The sequence below is a fragment of the Argiope bruennichi genome, chromosome 2, assembly GCF_947563725.1.
Source record: "Argiope bruennichi chromosome 2, qqArgBrue1.1, whole genome shotgun sequence".
NCBI classification, from domain to species: domain Eukaryota; kingdom Metazoa; phylum Arthropoda; class Arachnida; order Araneae; family Araneidae; genus Argiope; species Argiope bruennichi.
In genome coordinates, this window is record NC_079152.1 from 88328637 (window position 1) to 88342405 (window position 13769).

At 25.0% G+C, this 13769-nt stretch overlaps 1 protein-coding gene across 5 annotated transcripts in view; it reads right to left on the minus strand.

Annotated features, from left to right (window-relative positions):
- The window catches only part of LOC129955676 (kinesin-like protein unc-104), a 35678-nt gene that overhangs the window by 16611 nt on the left and 5298 nt on the right, over positions 1-13769 (minus strand). For 2 of the 5 annotated variants that reach the window (XM_056068245.1, XM_056068241.1), the window contains exons 1-23: positions 12510-12797; positions 11885-12015; positions 11719-11801; positions 11095-11174; positions 10759-10924; positions 10407-10585; positions 9906-10017; positions 8596-8739; positions 8190-8268; positions 8018-8096; positions 7701-7837; positions 7284-7316; positions 6641-6803; positions 6468-6543; positions 5808-5887; positions 5201-5292; positions 4751-4891; positions 4620-4661; positions 4386-4509; positions 3981-4053; positions 3002-3125; positions 2570-2724; positions 2184-2362 (exon numbers count right to left, since the gene is read on the minus strand). In XM_056068245.1, the coding sequence (XP_055924220.1) occupies positions 2184-2362; positions 2570-2724; positions 3002-3125; positions 3981-4053; positions 4386-4509; positions 4620-4661; positions 4751-4891; positions 5201-5292; positions 5808-5887; positions 6468-6543; positions 6641-6803; positions 7284-7316; positions 7701-7837; positions 8018-8096; positions 8190-8268; positions 8596-8739; positions 9906-10017; positions 10407-10585; positions 10759-10924; positions 11095-11174; positions 11719-11801; positions 11885-11984 (2441 nt within the window). In that variant the 5' untranslated portion in view covers positions 11985-12015; positions 12510-12797. Of the gene's footprint in view, positions 1-2183; positions 2363-2569; positions 2725-3001; positions 3126-3980; positions 4054-4385; positions 4510-4619; positions 4662-4750; positions 4892-5200; positions 5293-5807; positions 5888-6467; positions 6544-6640; positions 6804-7283; positions 7317-7700; positions 7838-8017; positions 8097-8189; positions 8269-8595; positions 8740-9905; positions 10018-10406; positions 10586-10758; positions 10925-11094; positions 11175-11718; positions 11802-11884; positions 12016-12509; positions 12798-13769 lie in introns of those variants that run through there. The other 3 variants (XM_056068243.1, XM_056068244.1, XM_056068246.1) reach the window with 3 other exon arrangements.

A 13769-nucleotide genomic window follows, 5' to 3' on the forward strand; every position in this document is an offset into this window, starting at 1 on the left:
TATGCCCTCCTCGATTAATTTAATACATTAATCTTTATTTAAAATAACAAAAGCTAAATTTTTGAAAACAAATAATTTCTAAATCATATTATGATACTGAATTAAAAACAAAAATTACATATATGTTGCAAAAAGAATCAAGATGCAATTATTTTGATATTAAATTTTTAGAATTAAATAAGCATAAAAATAACTTTGTATGATTGAATAAAATGTATTCAAATCTCTATAAAAAATCCATTAAACAACTTTGAATTACAATTAAAAGAAATGATAATACTATGAAAAGTTGAAAACATTTTACTTCAATACCATAATGCTTGACACAATCAGAGTTTAAAATTAGCCTTAATCTTTCATAAGATTTCCAAATTGTAAATTTATATGTAATGTCACAGCCATCTGAATCATAAAATGTGAAATTTATTTCCAAAAACATGTCAAAGCAGAAAAAGATCCAGAAACAGATTTCATGGAGAGTGTTACCAGCCTGAAACCTTTTTTAGTCATAGCCAGCTGTTCTGAATATGGAAATGTGGAGTTCCATTCACTAAAATTCTACAAAAGAAACTAATTCATTTTTGCATAATAAATAAGGGGCACATGTGAAACAACCATAATTTTGGGAATGCATTGAGCATCTTGATGAGGCTTAAGATGAGGCATAAAATGTGGTTAGATGGCAGATGACACTAACAGTTACATTTGCCATGGAATTGCGATGTTGTCAGAATTTACTATAAGAACTGATTTATCCATTTTTGTCAATGCATATTGCACTAATGAAAAGACAGTCCACAAACACCATGCATTTTAACCTAAGAATACATTCACTTCACATAGAAAGTAATAATACAATAATTTATACTTAAATATATAATATTAATTTTTTTTAAATTATTCAGAGACACTAGCCAATAATGTAAGAGAATTTGTGGGACAACAATGTATAACTGCAAAACAGAGGAGCAAGATAGTAATTATTATTTCTTGCTGTAGATGCAAACACCCATGCATGTCACAAGAAACTGCATAATCTCTATAAATGAGTTATTTGTCCATTATTGATTTCATGAATATTTTCTCCCTTATGGGTTTAGATGAAATCAAAGAATTGTCTTTATGAATCTTATACAAAGCTTTAGTTAAGGACATTTTCATAAGGAAACTTTCAGAAACATAGAATACTTTTTTCGCTTCTTAAAAATATCCATTAGTATATCTATAGCATGAAATTTCTGGGCTTCAGTTTTCATCAATCAATAATCAGGAAGTGGTTTGAATAGAATAATATTCTTTCGATTGGTCTAATCTAATTTCTATAAAATTTATAAGCATTATTTTCCCTTATTTTTATGTAGGAGGAAAAGATTGTAAATAAATGAAAAATTTTTATAATTTCTATCTGATGGGAAAAAAAAAATAATAATTGTGATTTAAAGCACAATTGGTTAAGCAGATTTCAGTTGATTTTTCAAAAAAACTCATTTCTTCTGAGAAATTTAAAGAGAATATTCATAAAAGGTTTATTTTTGATTATATACATAGCATTTTATACCACCACAAAGAATTTTTGATATAAATAAAATTATTTTGAAAATTTTAAAAGATATTGGTCACTAACATTTAATAAAACAATCTGGTGCAGAAAAGGGTGAGAAAGAACTGAAAAATGTTTTTTCATTATTCATTTATTTTTTACCAAATATTGTAGTATATGTTTAAAATGTAGTTCATTGGAAATAATGCTTAAATTATTTGTAAACTTAGATGCTAAAAATTTTTATTTAAAGTCTTTAACAAATTGGTTACAGAATTTCTTTTAAACAAGCAACTTTGATGATTGAAATTATAGATTTTTCTTAAGATCTTTTAGAGTTTCAATACTAAACATTTCAAAAATTTATACTTCCGAAATAATTTAAAAGAACTAAGGTATGTATAATTTTTTTTATTTTCATATCTTATTCTTTATTAATTCTTTAGTTATATCCTTTCTGACTTTGTTATTAATATCACACTTTAGTTATTCAATAAAATAAATTAAATTCAGGATCAATTAAATCTCTTTAGTCAGAAATGCTAATTTTATTATTATATAGACCAATCTATCAAAATAACCAATATTGATCACAATTGAGAATATAGTTTCATAACTTCAGAAAAAAAAGTACTGAAATTACCTAAGTTTACTTAAAGTCCAATAATGAGTGGCACCATTTTTTGTGTCTTGAACTTCAACTGCAACAATTGTGCGAGGATATGGTCTTTCCATACTTTCTTCAATATCATCATAATTCAGCATATCTGGTAGCAATGGTGAGTACAGAGTGTCTGTTAGAAGAACAAACTGGAACTGCACCTACAATAAAAAGGAAATAATTATATTCATTATGTTAATAATAGTTACATATGAATTTTTGTTAAAGTGCTTTATATGAAAATTTTAAAACAATCTAATAAGCTGTATATATGATTTAGAAAATTAGGTATAAAACAAAAATTTCATAAAAGTTTAGTTTTTATCGAAGAAACACACTAATGCAGCTTTATGGCAAACAGAACTAACCTTCTTCTTTAATTCAACGCTGATAGCATTAGCTTCTTTCAGAAAGATGGCATTTCCCCACAAATCATCTCGCAAAGAAGTAAACTGATGATATTTCCACTTCTGAAATGCCCATTCTGCAAGCTGATATTGATGTTCATTCCAAACAGGTTCAACTAAAGAATAAAAAGACATTAAAAGCTAAATAGAAGGAATTATATTTTTTGATGCAATTGCAAAAATCTAATATACAGATGCACATTAAAATATTATAAAATTCTAAAAAAAAAAAAAAAATTTAAAATGCATGAAATCATGAAAGTTTTTTTTTCTTCTTTTCTTAATTAAAGATTTATTTTAAAGAGCTAAAATGGATAAAAGTGTTTACCATGAAAAAATTATCATCAAATATATGATAATGATATCCAATTTAATATAAAATCTTATACTTACTGAAATCATTGTCCTCATCTGTATTAGTTTCCAGTTCATTAATGCAACATGAACTGTACATGCTAGACATCATTGATTGCTCTTCAACTTGCCTCTGTAGGCTTTCAATTTTCGCCTCATAATTCTGTAATAAAATAAGCAATGCAAAGAAATTTTATAATAGTTGCAGATCAAGATATATTCAGACAAACAACAGAAAGAAAAAAGAGGGGGGGGGACAGAGTATTTTATTCAGACATACTGCTAGAATCTATTATACTCTGAATTTAAGTACTGGATATATAAAGTAGCAAAAGGTTTATATATCTATTTTTTTCTTTCAAAATTATACATAATTATATGTTCCTATCGTAGAAAAAAAAAGATATCTTGTATTCTCAATATGTCTACTTTTTCTATTTTTATATATAGAATCATTATGAGTTTCAAATGCCAGCAGTGGCTTCAGAAAATTAAGAAGAATGTTCATATTATTATGTCCCTTAAAACATTTCCTGTTAAAAAACACAAATATCTTCCTATATATTACAGTTATATATTTTGAAAATATTTTGTTCAATATCATATATTAATATAATATATTTAATTTTATAAAGGGTGATGATAATGATTAAGTTTACAAGAAGTTGAAATTACAGAATTTATCAATTACAGAAAAACGGAAATATTCTACTAGAAAAAATGCATTTGAAATATGTTCCAAATAAGTAACATCATCCAAAAATAATGAAATCATATATTAAAAATTTCTATATAATGTATAGCTTTGAAATGCAAATTATTGCATTAAAAATTAGTATGGGATAATTTTAAGAATTTAAGTTAGAATAAATAATATCTAATTTTTTTAGAAACTTAAGAATCAATTATTTTCTACAAAAAGTATGGAATATTTATTTATTTATTTTTATGGAGCTTACGGGAATATTTTTGACATTAAAGTATTATGAATTACGAGTATGAATTTTTTTTTTTTTACCTTTTTCTCTTGTTGAAATATTTGAACAGCTTCTTCTTTTTCTTTTTTATGTTGTTCTTCAAGCGCTATTAACCTGTAAAAAGTTGCTATAATTGTAAATTCATAAAAGCAATGAGCTTTGATATTATATTTGGTGCTGAATTTTGATTATTTTTGAAAATTTCAATTAAATTATATTTCAGTTTTAAACTATCAACTGTCCAAAAAAAAAAAAAAAAAAAAAAAAAGGCATGAATTCTACTATTTCAAGCCTTGACCAAATTCTTAATTTATAAATGTGTCAAAATTTGTATCTAAAGATTTAAATGTATGAAACATTCAAAAACATTAAATTTAGCAAAAATAATAATAACACACATAATTATTTAAGCATTTAATAATAAGAAAAAAATGTAAAATACTAACTTTTTCTCCATTTCTGTTTTTAGATCTATACCTTGTTTTTCTAATAACTCTAATTGTGCAAACGTCCAATCCACGGGCTCGGTGCCTGTATAGTTCAAAATAGAAGTATCCTTAGGTAAAATACCTAAGTTCAAAAATTAGTTTTATAACTGGCTCAAAGCAACACAAAAGATGTTATTACAATGAAACCTAATAATTACTAAAAGAAAAAATTCAAATTCAGATTAAACTTACTATTATTTGATGTTTCAATGAAAGATTTCCTACATTCACGAGCTGTGAAAATGAAACAAAATTTTTTAATTAAATTTAATATCTGAATAAAAGACAGTACTTTAATGAAAGAATTTGTTATATTTCAGTACCTTGTTCAGGATTCTGAAATCTGAATACATGGTATTTTCCTAATATAACTCTGGAACCTGTTTGTAATACAACTTCATCCACCACTTCTCTTCCATTTACATAGCACATAGCATTGGGACAAGTTTTCAGTGTGACAGTTCCTATAACAAATATATTTCAGAGTGAGCAGAACAATAATTACAAAATACAGCTTTTAAACTCAGAAAGCATTCTCTAAAGAAAGTGATAAAAATGATAACATTTACAATTTAAGACTTCCAAAAAGTTGGAAATTTTTTGATAGAAAGATTAAAGTTCAAAGTCTATTTTAAATAAATAACACCATTTACACTTATCTTTGAAATTTTAAAATAAGCAAATTATGTTACATTTAACTTCTCATTGAAATGCATAATATAATAATGGTACTACAAATAGATAATAAATAATAATAACAAAGAATACAATACCTCCAAAATTCTCAAACATACAATGCTCATTGAGTATATGTGAACCAGTGAGCTTGATATCTTGAGGTACATTTGCATCGGGACGTCCAACTCTGTTCATGGGGGAAAAATGCAATGATTTTAAAGCAATTCACATTTTAATAATAAGAAAGTACAGTAATTCATCATTACATCCATCTAAATAGCAATGAATACAAGAAGAACATTATTATTGCAATCATAAAAAAAAAAGCATTCTAATTATTATTTTTTGATCAAACCAATAAACAGATATTTAAAAACAGCCCAAGTTAAAAGCTCAGTAATACAAATGAGCAATAAAATTATAAATACACTTCAGTTTTATTCAAACAAAAACTATTACCCTGAATAAGAATTAATTTTTAGCAAAATATGCTTTTATTACATTTTTAGACAAGATAATAATATAACATTAATAGTAATAAAAATAACCCCTAATTGGAAATTTAATTACTCCAAATGGTATCTGATCTATAAAAATTTCTTGCATCATTTACAGCAAAAGAAAATCTTTTATTTTCCATAATACAAGATCAAAAATAATTGTAATATTTTAAAAAAAACACTTTGATAAATTAAAATATACCTTGTTATGCCATCTTTAATGTAATAAATTAAGCATTCTGACATCAATGGATCTTCATTCAGATTAACCAAATGAGGAGTCTACAAGAATTAAAAAATATATATGTGCAAAAAATAAGAAATATGACATTTTAAACAGCAATACAAACCAGTTTTTATAACAAAACATTTTTATAAATTTAATTAATATACTTATATGCAATTAAAATTTAAATCTATCTTCTCAATTGATCTGTGGACCATCCCCCATAATTATCATAAATAATAATAATAATTCCAAAATGATCATAATTATATAACCTAGATTAGATAAATCAATTCTTTTATGTTAATCCATGAATGCTAAATTCTAATCAAGAAAATTCACTCGTTTCATCTGCAACAATTCTATCTCTCGACTTTTTGATATTTAATAAAAATACAATTTTACTGCAATAATTCATTGTTATATATTATAAAATTAGGCAAATTAAAACACACACACATGGAAATGCATGATGATGATGATGATAATTAGAATCAAAATAAAAGAAAATATACTTCATTATTTTAATTCAATTTTCATTCTTAATATTCAAAACTTTAAGCCAAAAACAAGATGCAGACACATTAGATTTTAACAATGAAATTAATGGTTAAAATAATGTAGATCACAGAATACCTTTTTGGGAGAAAATACTCCCACAGTGTCACCATCTTCTCGTAGGGCCACACCCATCTCAGCAAATACAGCTTCCCTACAAAAAGATGAAGACAATCAGTAAATAAATAAATAATAATAATAATAAAAAAAACAGTTTTGGCAAAACAAACTTTGAAAGCCAGCATTAATACCTTTGTAAACGTATTGCCTCAGTTTTTTTAAGTTTTTCCTCCCATGTTTCATTTAACTCAGCAATGAGTTTTTCTGATTCTTGTAGCTGTTCAATGACATCTTCACCATTCTGAGAAACAGTCCTCTGTTTTTTCTTATTAATGGCATTCTTGTTGTTTTCATCTAATAAGAAAGTGAGAAAAAATAATTAAATTTGCTTCTAAAAAGCAAAAAAATTATTTTGTAAGTTCTATTTAGGCAAAAAAGACATTAAAAAGTTATCTGTGAAATACATTGCAGGCAACATAAAAGGCAAATATCTTAATAGAAAAGAAAGTTTAGTTTAAAATGCCAAAAATGTAAAATTATATAACACTTAAAAAATGTAAAATTATTTCAAACTAAACATCAGAATAAAATCAAATAAAAAAGAAAATATTTTTGATGAATAAAGATTATAACTAGAAGATTTATCTGCAAAAGATGCTGGAATTATAAAAAGATACTGTGATTATATTAAAATAATAATGCAAAGAACTTTTTGGCAGAACTGGTATAAAAAATTAGTTATTCTAATAACTATTAAAGCAATTAAATATTGAGCAACTAGTAAAGCCAAACATTTTATACTTGCAAGCTGAAATACAGCAAACTGAAACTTACAGGCTTTACCAGAATTATCAAATCCATCGACAGCTTCAAAAGCAAAAGAATCAAAATAGTTCTGATTACTTTCACTTGTAAAGGTGGAATTCCAACAATGAGTAATAATTAATAACTTTCTGCATGACATTTAAAACTTGTGAAGTGACAGACATACTGCAATATATACATTAACCCAGTCTGCAATTTGAATAGTTGGCAAAGGATCAATAGTATGCAATTTTGCTTATTAGAGCAATTTTGAAATAAATTCTTTAAATGGTTGATTTACTCAACAAATTCCTGGCATTTTTTTTCCTTGATGAGCACAGAATGGGTTAAATATTTCATAGATTAAAAAAAAAAAAAAGAATCTAACTCAAGTTCATTAGCTCAGGAATAAAATGTGAAAAAAAAAAAAAGTACTAAAAATCTCACCATCTGCATCAATGCCACCAGCACGTAGCATTGCTTTAAGTCTTTCAATTTCATCTTTAAGTTCGCGTATAAGTTTAGCATTCGCATCTTCATTAACAACAGCTTTGCAAACAATCTGTTTAGCTCTATCAGCATACCTAAAAATATAAAGGGTTAAAAGATAAGTAGTGTAAATTTAATAACGGATTTATATGAAATTATTCCTACTAGTGTGAAATTCACTTATTTTGATATGTATAAATCCATATGAAAAGAAAGAGTTTATCTCTAAATTAAAAGTTGAACATATCCCTATACATGAAGTAAAGCTCTTGTACCTTAATGTGCTTAGGGTTTCATCATAATTTATATCAGCAGGACTGATAGCAGCAATCATAGCTGTTTTAGAATTTCCACCTGGTTAAAAGAAAATAAGTTACAAGTCAAATTGCACATAAAAGACAGGAAAGAAATAATTTCAGCTTGTGCAAATTGAAATTAATTCTATACCTAGATTTTCTCTTAATAGCCATGTTAGAGCTGAATCTCGATATGGTATAAAATCAGCCTTCTTTTTCTTTTTTGTTGCCTAAACAAAACATTTAAAATTATTTAATACATATTTCAAATAATACAGTGTATTTGGATTAAAATATAATGAATTAGCTTAAAAGCAAAAAGGATGATAAAATGATTTATACTCACAGCCTTCCAAAGAGAAAAAAGGAGAAAAAGAAAGGATGAAAAAATAATTAAATTTCAGATTTAATAAAGACTTCAATTTTTTGACATGATAAAATTTATGATTAAAATACATTTTTAATAATATTGGAAATGCTGAGAATATGATGTAAAGGGATTTGAAAAATATAAGTTAACAAAGAATATAGGAAAGGAAATACTGTATTCAACTTACAATTTCAGCTAGAGCAGAAATAACTTTTCCTAGAGTGGTCAGTGACTTGTTAATGTTTGCACCTTCTTTGAGGCGAGTTCCTTGGGCTCCTGTTGAATCAGCTCTCTCACTACCAGCTAAATCTACCAAACTAATTTTGCTTTGCTAAAAATATAAACATACATTGAATTTGTTAATACATTCTTAGCAAATTCAAATACAAGCAAATGCTGTAAATTTATAGTTTGTTCAATTACTATACACGAAAATCAATTTTTGGTATGTATCAGAACATAAAAGATTCATAAATGTTTTAAAAGTTCAAAATTTTTAAAATGGGCACATTACTTGAAAGAGAATTTTTAAAATTTATCTCCAATGATCAATATATAAAAATTGATAAATTTCGAATGTAAAGTGAAACAAAATTGTCAGAGAAAGATTTAATTTATTCATTTAAATGTTTTTTTAATGAAAAAAAAATTCAAAACAAAGAAAGGCTGTAAAATTATTATCACAGCAAATCATTTAGCAATAGATGTATTAATGCAATGTTTTCTCAAATATAGAACACAATTATGTAATAATTCAAAATTAATAGCAGAAAGTTAAAAAAAAAAAAAAAAAAACTTTGAGAAAATCTCATAGTGTATACAAAAAGCATTTTTTATTATTATTATTATTATTATTCCAATGTTATGAATGTAAAGAAAATGAGAAACCAAGATTAACTTATTTTTTCTTTCTTCCACAAGTATTAAACATTTCAACATTTGCAGACAAAGTTGGAATATTTAGGTATGCAATGAAGACTGAAGAGGGGGTGGGGTTAAATTTGTAAAATTCATTCAAATAAATACATGCAGACACTTGCATATAAAGTTTAGGCTTTTCAAAGGCCTTTTTCTGAAAAGATAAAGAAAGCACTTAAAAGTCATAAAGTCATTGTCTAAATATGCATTTCCTGGTCTAAATTTTTCAATAAATTTCTTATCTTTAGATATAGGAATATTTGTAAAAATTACAAAAATATAACTTTGATGATGATGACTTTAATTAATTAATGATTAATTTCTCTTTCAAAATTAAAAATGTGAGCATGTTTTTTTTTTTTTTTTTTTTTTTTTTCAAAAATAAAATCAGATTGAAGAATAGCCACTCCTTCAAAATTGGATAGATAATAATACAAAAGCTTGAACATATATTTCAACACAACAAATGAATATTTCGATGTGCCATCATCTACTTGATAATGAGAAATATAAACATATTTTATATAAAATAAAATTTTTGAACAAAAATATATTTTAATGCAATAAAATTAACAATACCTTTTCAGCAGTGAGACCACTAGTTTTGTCATGTTTCTTCTGAGTAAAAATAATGGTAAAAACAGCATGAGAACGACTACTTGTTTCATTCATGTTGGTAGCAGCCACAGTTCTAAAATTGAGAGAAAAGTAATTTAATACGAAAATAAAACATATGCATAAATTCATTTCCAGCAAATGCATATTTAAAAATTTTTGGATACACAATTATACTATTAATCACACGCATAAAAATAGTAATTACATTAAAATGGAAATCAAAATAATGAAGGTAAAAAAAAATGTCAGTATTTATAAATTACACAAAATAAATAAAATAAACACACACTGATGAATAATAACTAAGATGCTTTCAATATTTTGAATAATATACTGCATAAAAGAATTAATCAGAATAAAGTAGATAACAAAATTACTTGATTAATATTAAAAAATATAAAAGTAATATCATGCATTTAAGCTACAAAGATAAAATATATATAATGAATTTGAAAAACTTACCTAGCTTTGTTTCCTTCATCCATTAAATCATGGATATCTTGATATGAAGTAACAGCAAGTTTAGAAAGATCTTCAACATATGGGCCCAATAAAGGATGTTCTCGGACTCTGAGGTTATTTTTATTTTTTGGGTTCAAAAGATCACGAACTCTTTCACAATATATCTCCATATAGCTTACCTATTGTACGAAAGACAACAAACCTTTTCATATCACATGTTACAGATGTATTATTTATAATTAGAATAAATTTTTAATTATTTTAGATTGTATTATAGAAAAATAAAACTCTAAAAGAATTCAAGGTCACATTAAAAAAATCAACAAAAAATTCTTTAGAAATATTTTTGTACCTCAACTGAATAAAGTGTATCATCATCTTGAGCATTTTTAATTTTTCGAAAAAGATCTTTGCATATATGAGGAATTATTCCTTCTTGGCCTTCTTCTTGTTTACCCATCATAGTGTAACTTTTGCCAGCTCCAGTTTGACCATATGCAAAAATGCATACATTGTATCTAAAAAAATTGAAAAATAATAAAGAAATCATAATAGCTATTACAGTAATCATACCCTTCCCTCCCCAACAACAATCTGGAAATATTTTCTATCAAATCAGAAACAAATAAATCATATTGTTGAAATGAGGAAGAAAAGATAACAAATAACTATAAAAATATATATATACCCATCAAAAGCATGATGCAACATTTCTTCTCCAATGTCTTTATAAACTGTTTCTTGAGATGCAAATGCTGCATCCGTTGGCTATTGTAAAAAGAAAAAAAAAAAAAAAAAAAAAGTTTAATGCCACACCTAGTAACTATAAAATCAATGAGATTCTGAAAAATTTGTAAAATGTAATAAAAATAATTGTCTTCATAACAATTTAATACTATTACTATTTTATTGAAAAGAATTTTAAAAATAAGCTTTTCTGGGATTAAAACTATTTTCAATAACAATTCTGGATTCTAATTTTAATAAAATATTTTTAGAAGGCAGCAAAAATGTTTTTTTTAACAATATAACATGTGAATTATCTCCAAAAAAAAATTAAAAGACCAACTATCATGTTTATTTATGTACTTCATATTTTAAAAATAAACGAAATGGTTTTTCAAAATGAAAATAAATCTTATTTTAAATCATAAGTTCAATAAATTGCGCATGAAAATTTATATTCATACTAGTCAAAGATTATTATATTTAATAATCATCTGGTATAATATGGTTTCTCTTAATTCTGAAACAAAAAAAGGTACAAGAAATATTCAATTACCAAACCAAAGATTGCTGAAGAAATACTTACATCAATAGATAAGTAAGAGTAGTCATAGTTGAAACTTTTTATAGCTTCCTTTGTATTTGGAGGACTTTTAGGATTTACAATAGCTAGAGAGAGAAAATAATATATAAGTGTTCTAATTCAAGCACAATATATAGCAAAAAAAATTAAATGAAAAGATAATATTTACTTGTAGTGTTTCCAGTCATAGATATGATACATTTGCATCCTTTATGAATTTCTCTATTATTAAAAGGGCGCACCCTTACAGCAACTTTCACTGACGTCATTTTTGGTGTTTTTATTCACACTATTGAAATTCTGTAAATAAATAAATAAGAATTAAGTATATTTAAGGGATATATATACACAGAAAAAAATAAAGAAAAGAAAAATTGAAAATTGTGATAAGAGCAGATTCTAAATAAATATATATTTAGATAAAATTAAAATAAAATTAAAATAAGAAAATAACAATAATATTTCTTTTGAGCATTTCTGTTTACATCCTAAAAATACAAAAAATTGTCAATTTTTAATATATATTCTACATATTATTATATAATTCATTTTTATAATAGTTTTTAAGCAAATGTTTAGAAAGAAAATGATGATAAACACATAAAATTTTTTAAAAAATGTTATACATGACATTTAATTAGTGTTAACTAACATAAAGAACAAGGACACAAAACATATTTATCTGGATACAGAACAAAATAAACACTAATTTTGGTTCATTTCAGTTTAACACAGAATATAACACTGTAATAAATAATTACATACAACATCTAGAATAATTATAAGGATCTTACTTGATATATATACAACAATCTAAAAATTATTTAACAACGATCACTGATTCAGAAACTCCGTCAAATATATATATTGATTTTTCTACAGAGCCATTTTGAACTTTTACCCATTCTAGAAGAGAATATCACACACATTTTAAAATAAATGTCATGTATACTAAGCTGGATATCATCTAGAAGGCACAAGATTTCTAAATTTAACTTTAGTCAAAGGATTCAATATGTCTGCTTTGTAATTTGGGAATAAGACCTTCTGCGTCACAGCTCTGAACAGCTTTCCCCCATATACAAACCAGCAGCTCTCCCCAACCAATAGTAGAATCACCTTGCATGCCCACTCACCCCAAAAATCAATACTCAGCATCTAGACTCACAGAGATTAGAAAGCCTGCATTACTGCACTCTCGTTCACAAGCTCCTGCTTGTTAAAGACATTGGGTGGTCACTACCATTTTTATGGGTTTTTTTCCCCTCATAGATAAGCTTTTTTTTTTTTTTATAAATATTTATTTTTTTATAGGCATATGATGTCAGAATATCTCACTAATTAAGGAAAAAAAATTAGAGTTATCTGTTAATGAAAAATTTTTTAGAGCTAAACATGAAAAAAAGTTATATAGTAATTAGAAATAAAATAAATTTTAAAACAATACAGAAATGAGTAAAAAAAAAATTGCATGATTATTTAATAAAATTGCTCTGCCCAAATGGAATTCAAATTAATTATCATACAATATAGTAAAACAAGTACTTAAAAAGGACAAAAATATATATAAAAATTAAGAGAGTTAATTAACATAAAAACTAATAGACACAATAAAATACAGTTAAATTTTTCAACAGAAAATTAAGTATAATAAAAACAGTCTTATATGTAAAAAAAGTACCAGAATTATATTCTTGCAATGAATCCTTGATTAAAATAAAAATATTTCTTAAAACTCATTTAAATTAAATAGCAGAGCTATTATCATTCATTTTTAAAACTGAATTTAATGAAGCAAAAATTTATGTGAATATTTTTTGGTAAAAAAAAGATATTTTGACTTAAAAGTTGCCATTGTTTCATTTTTAAAATTGCACATGTTAAGAGCAAAAAATTTTATTTACATATCTTAAATATATATATATATATATATATATATATATATATATATAATTAATTTTTAAGCAGCAAGATGAGTCTAATACAATTTTGAAGTGTTAATACAGTTATTTTAAAGTGTTTCTACCAGAATATTGAATATTAAATACTTAAAC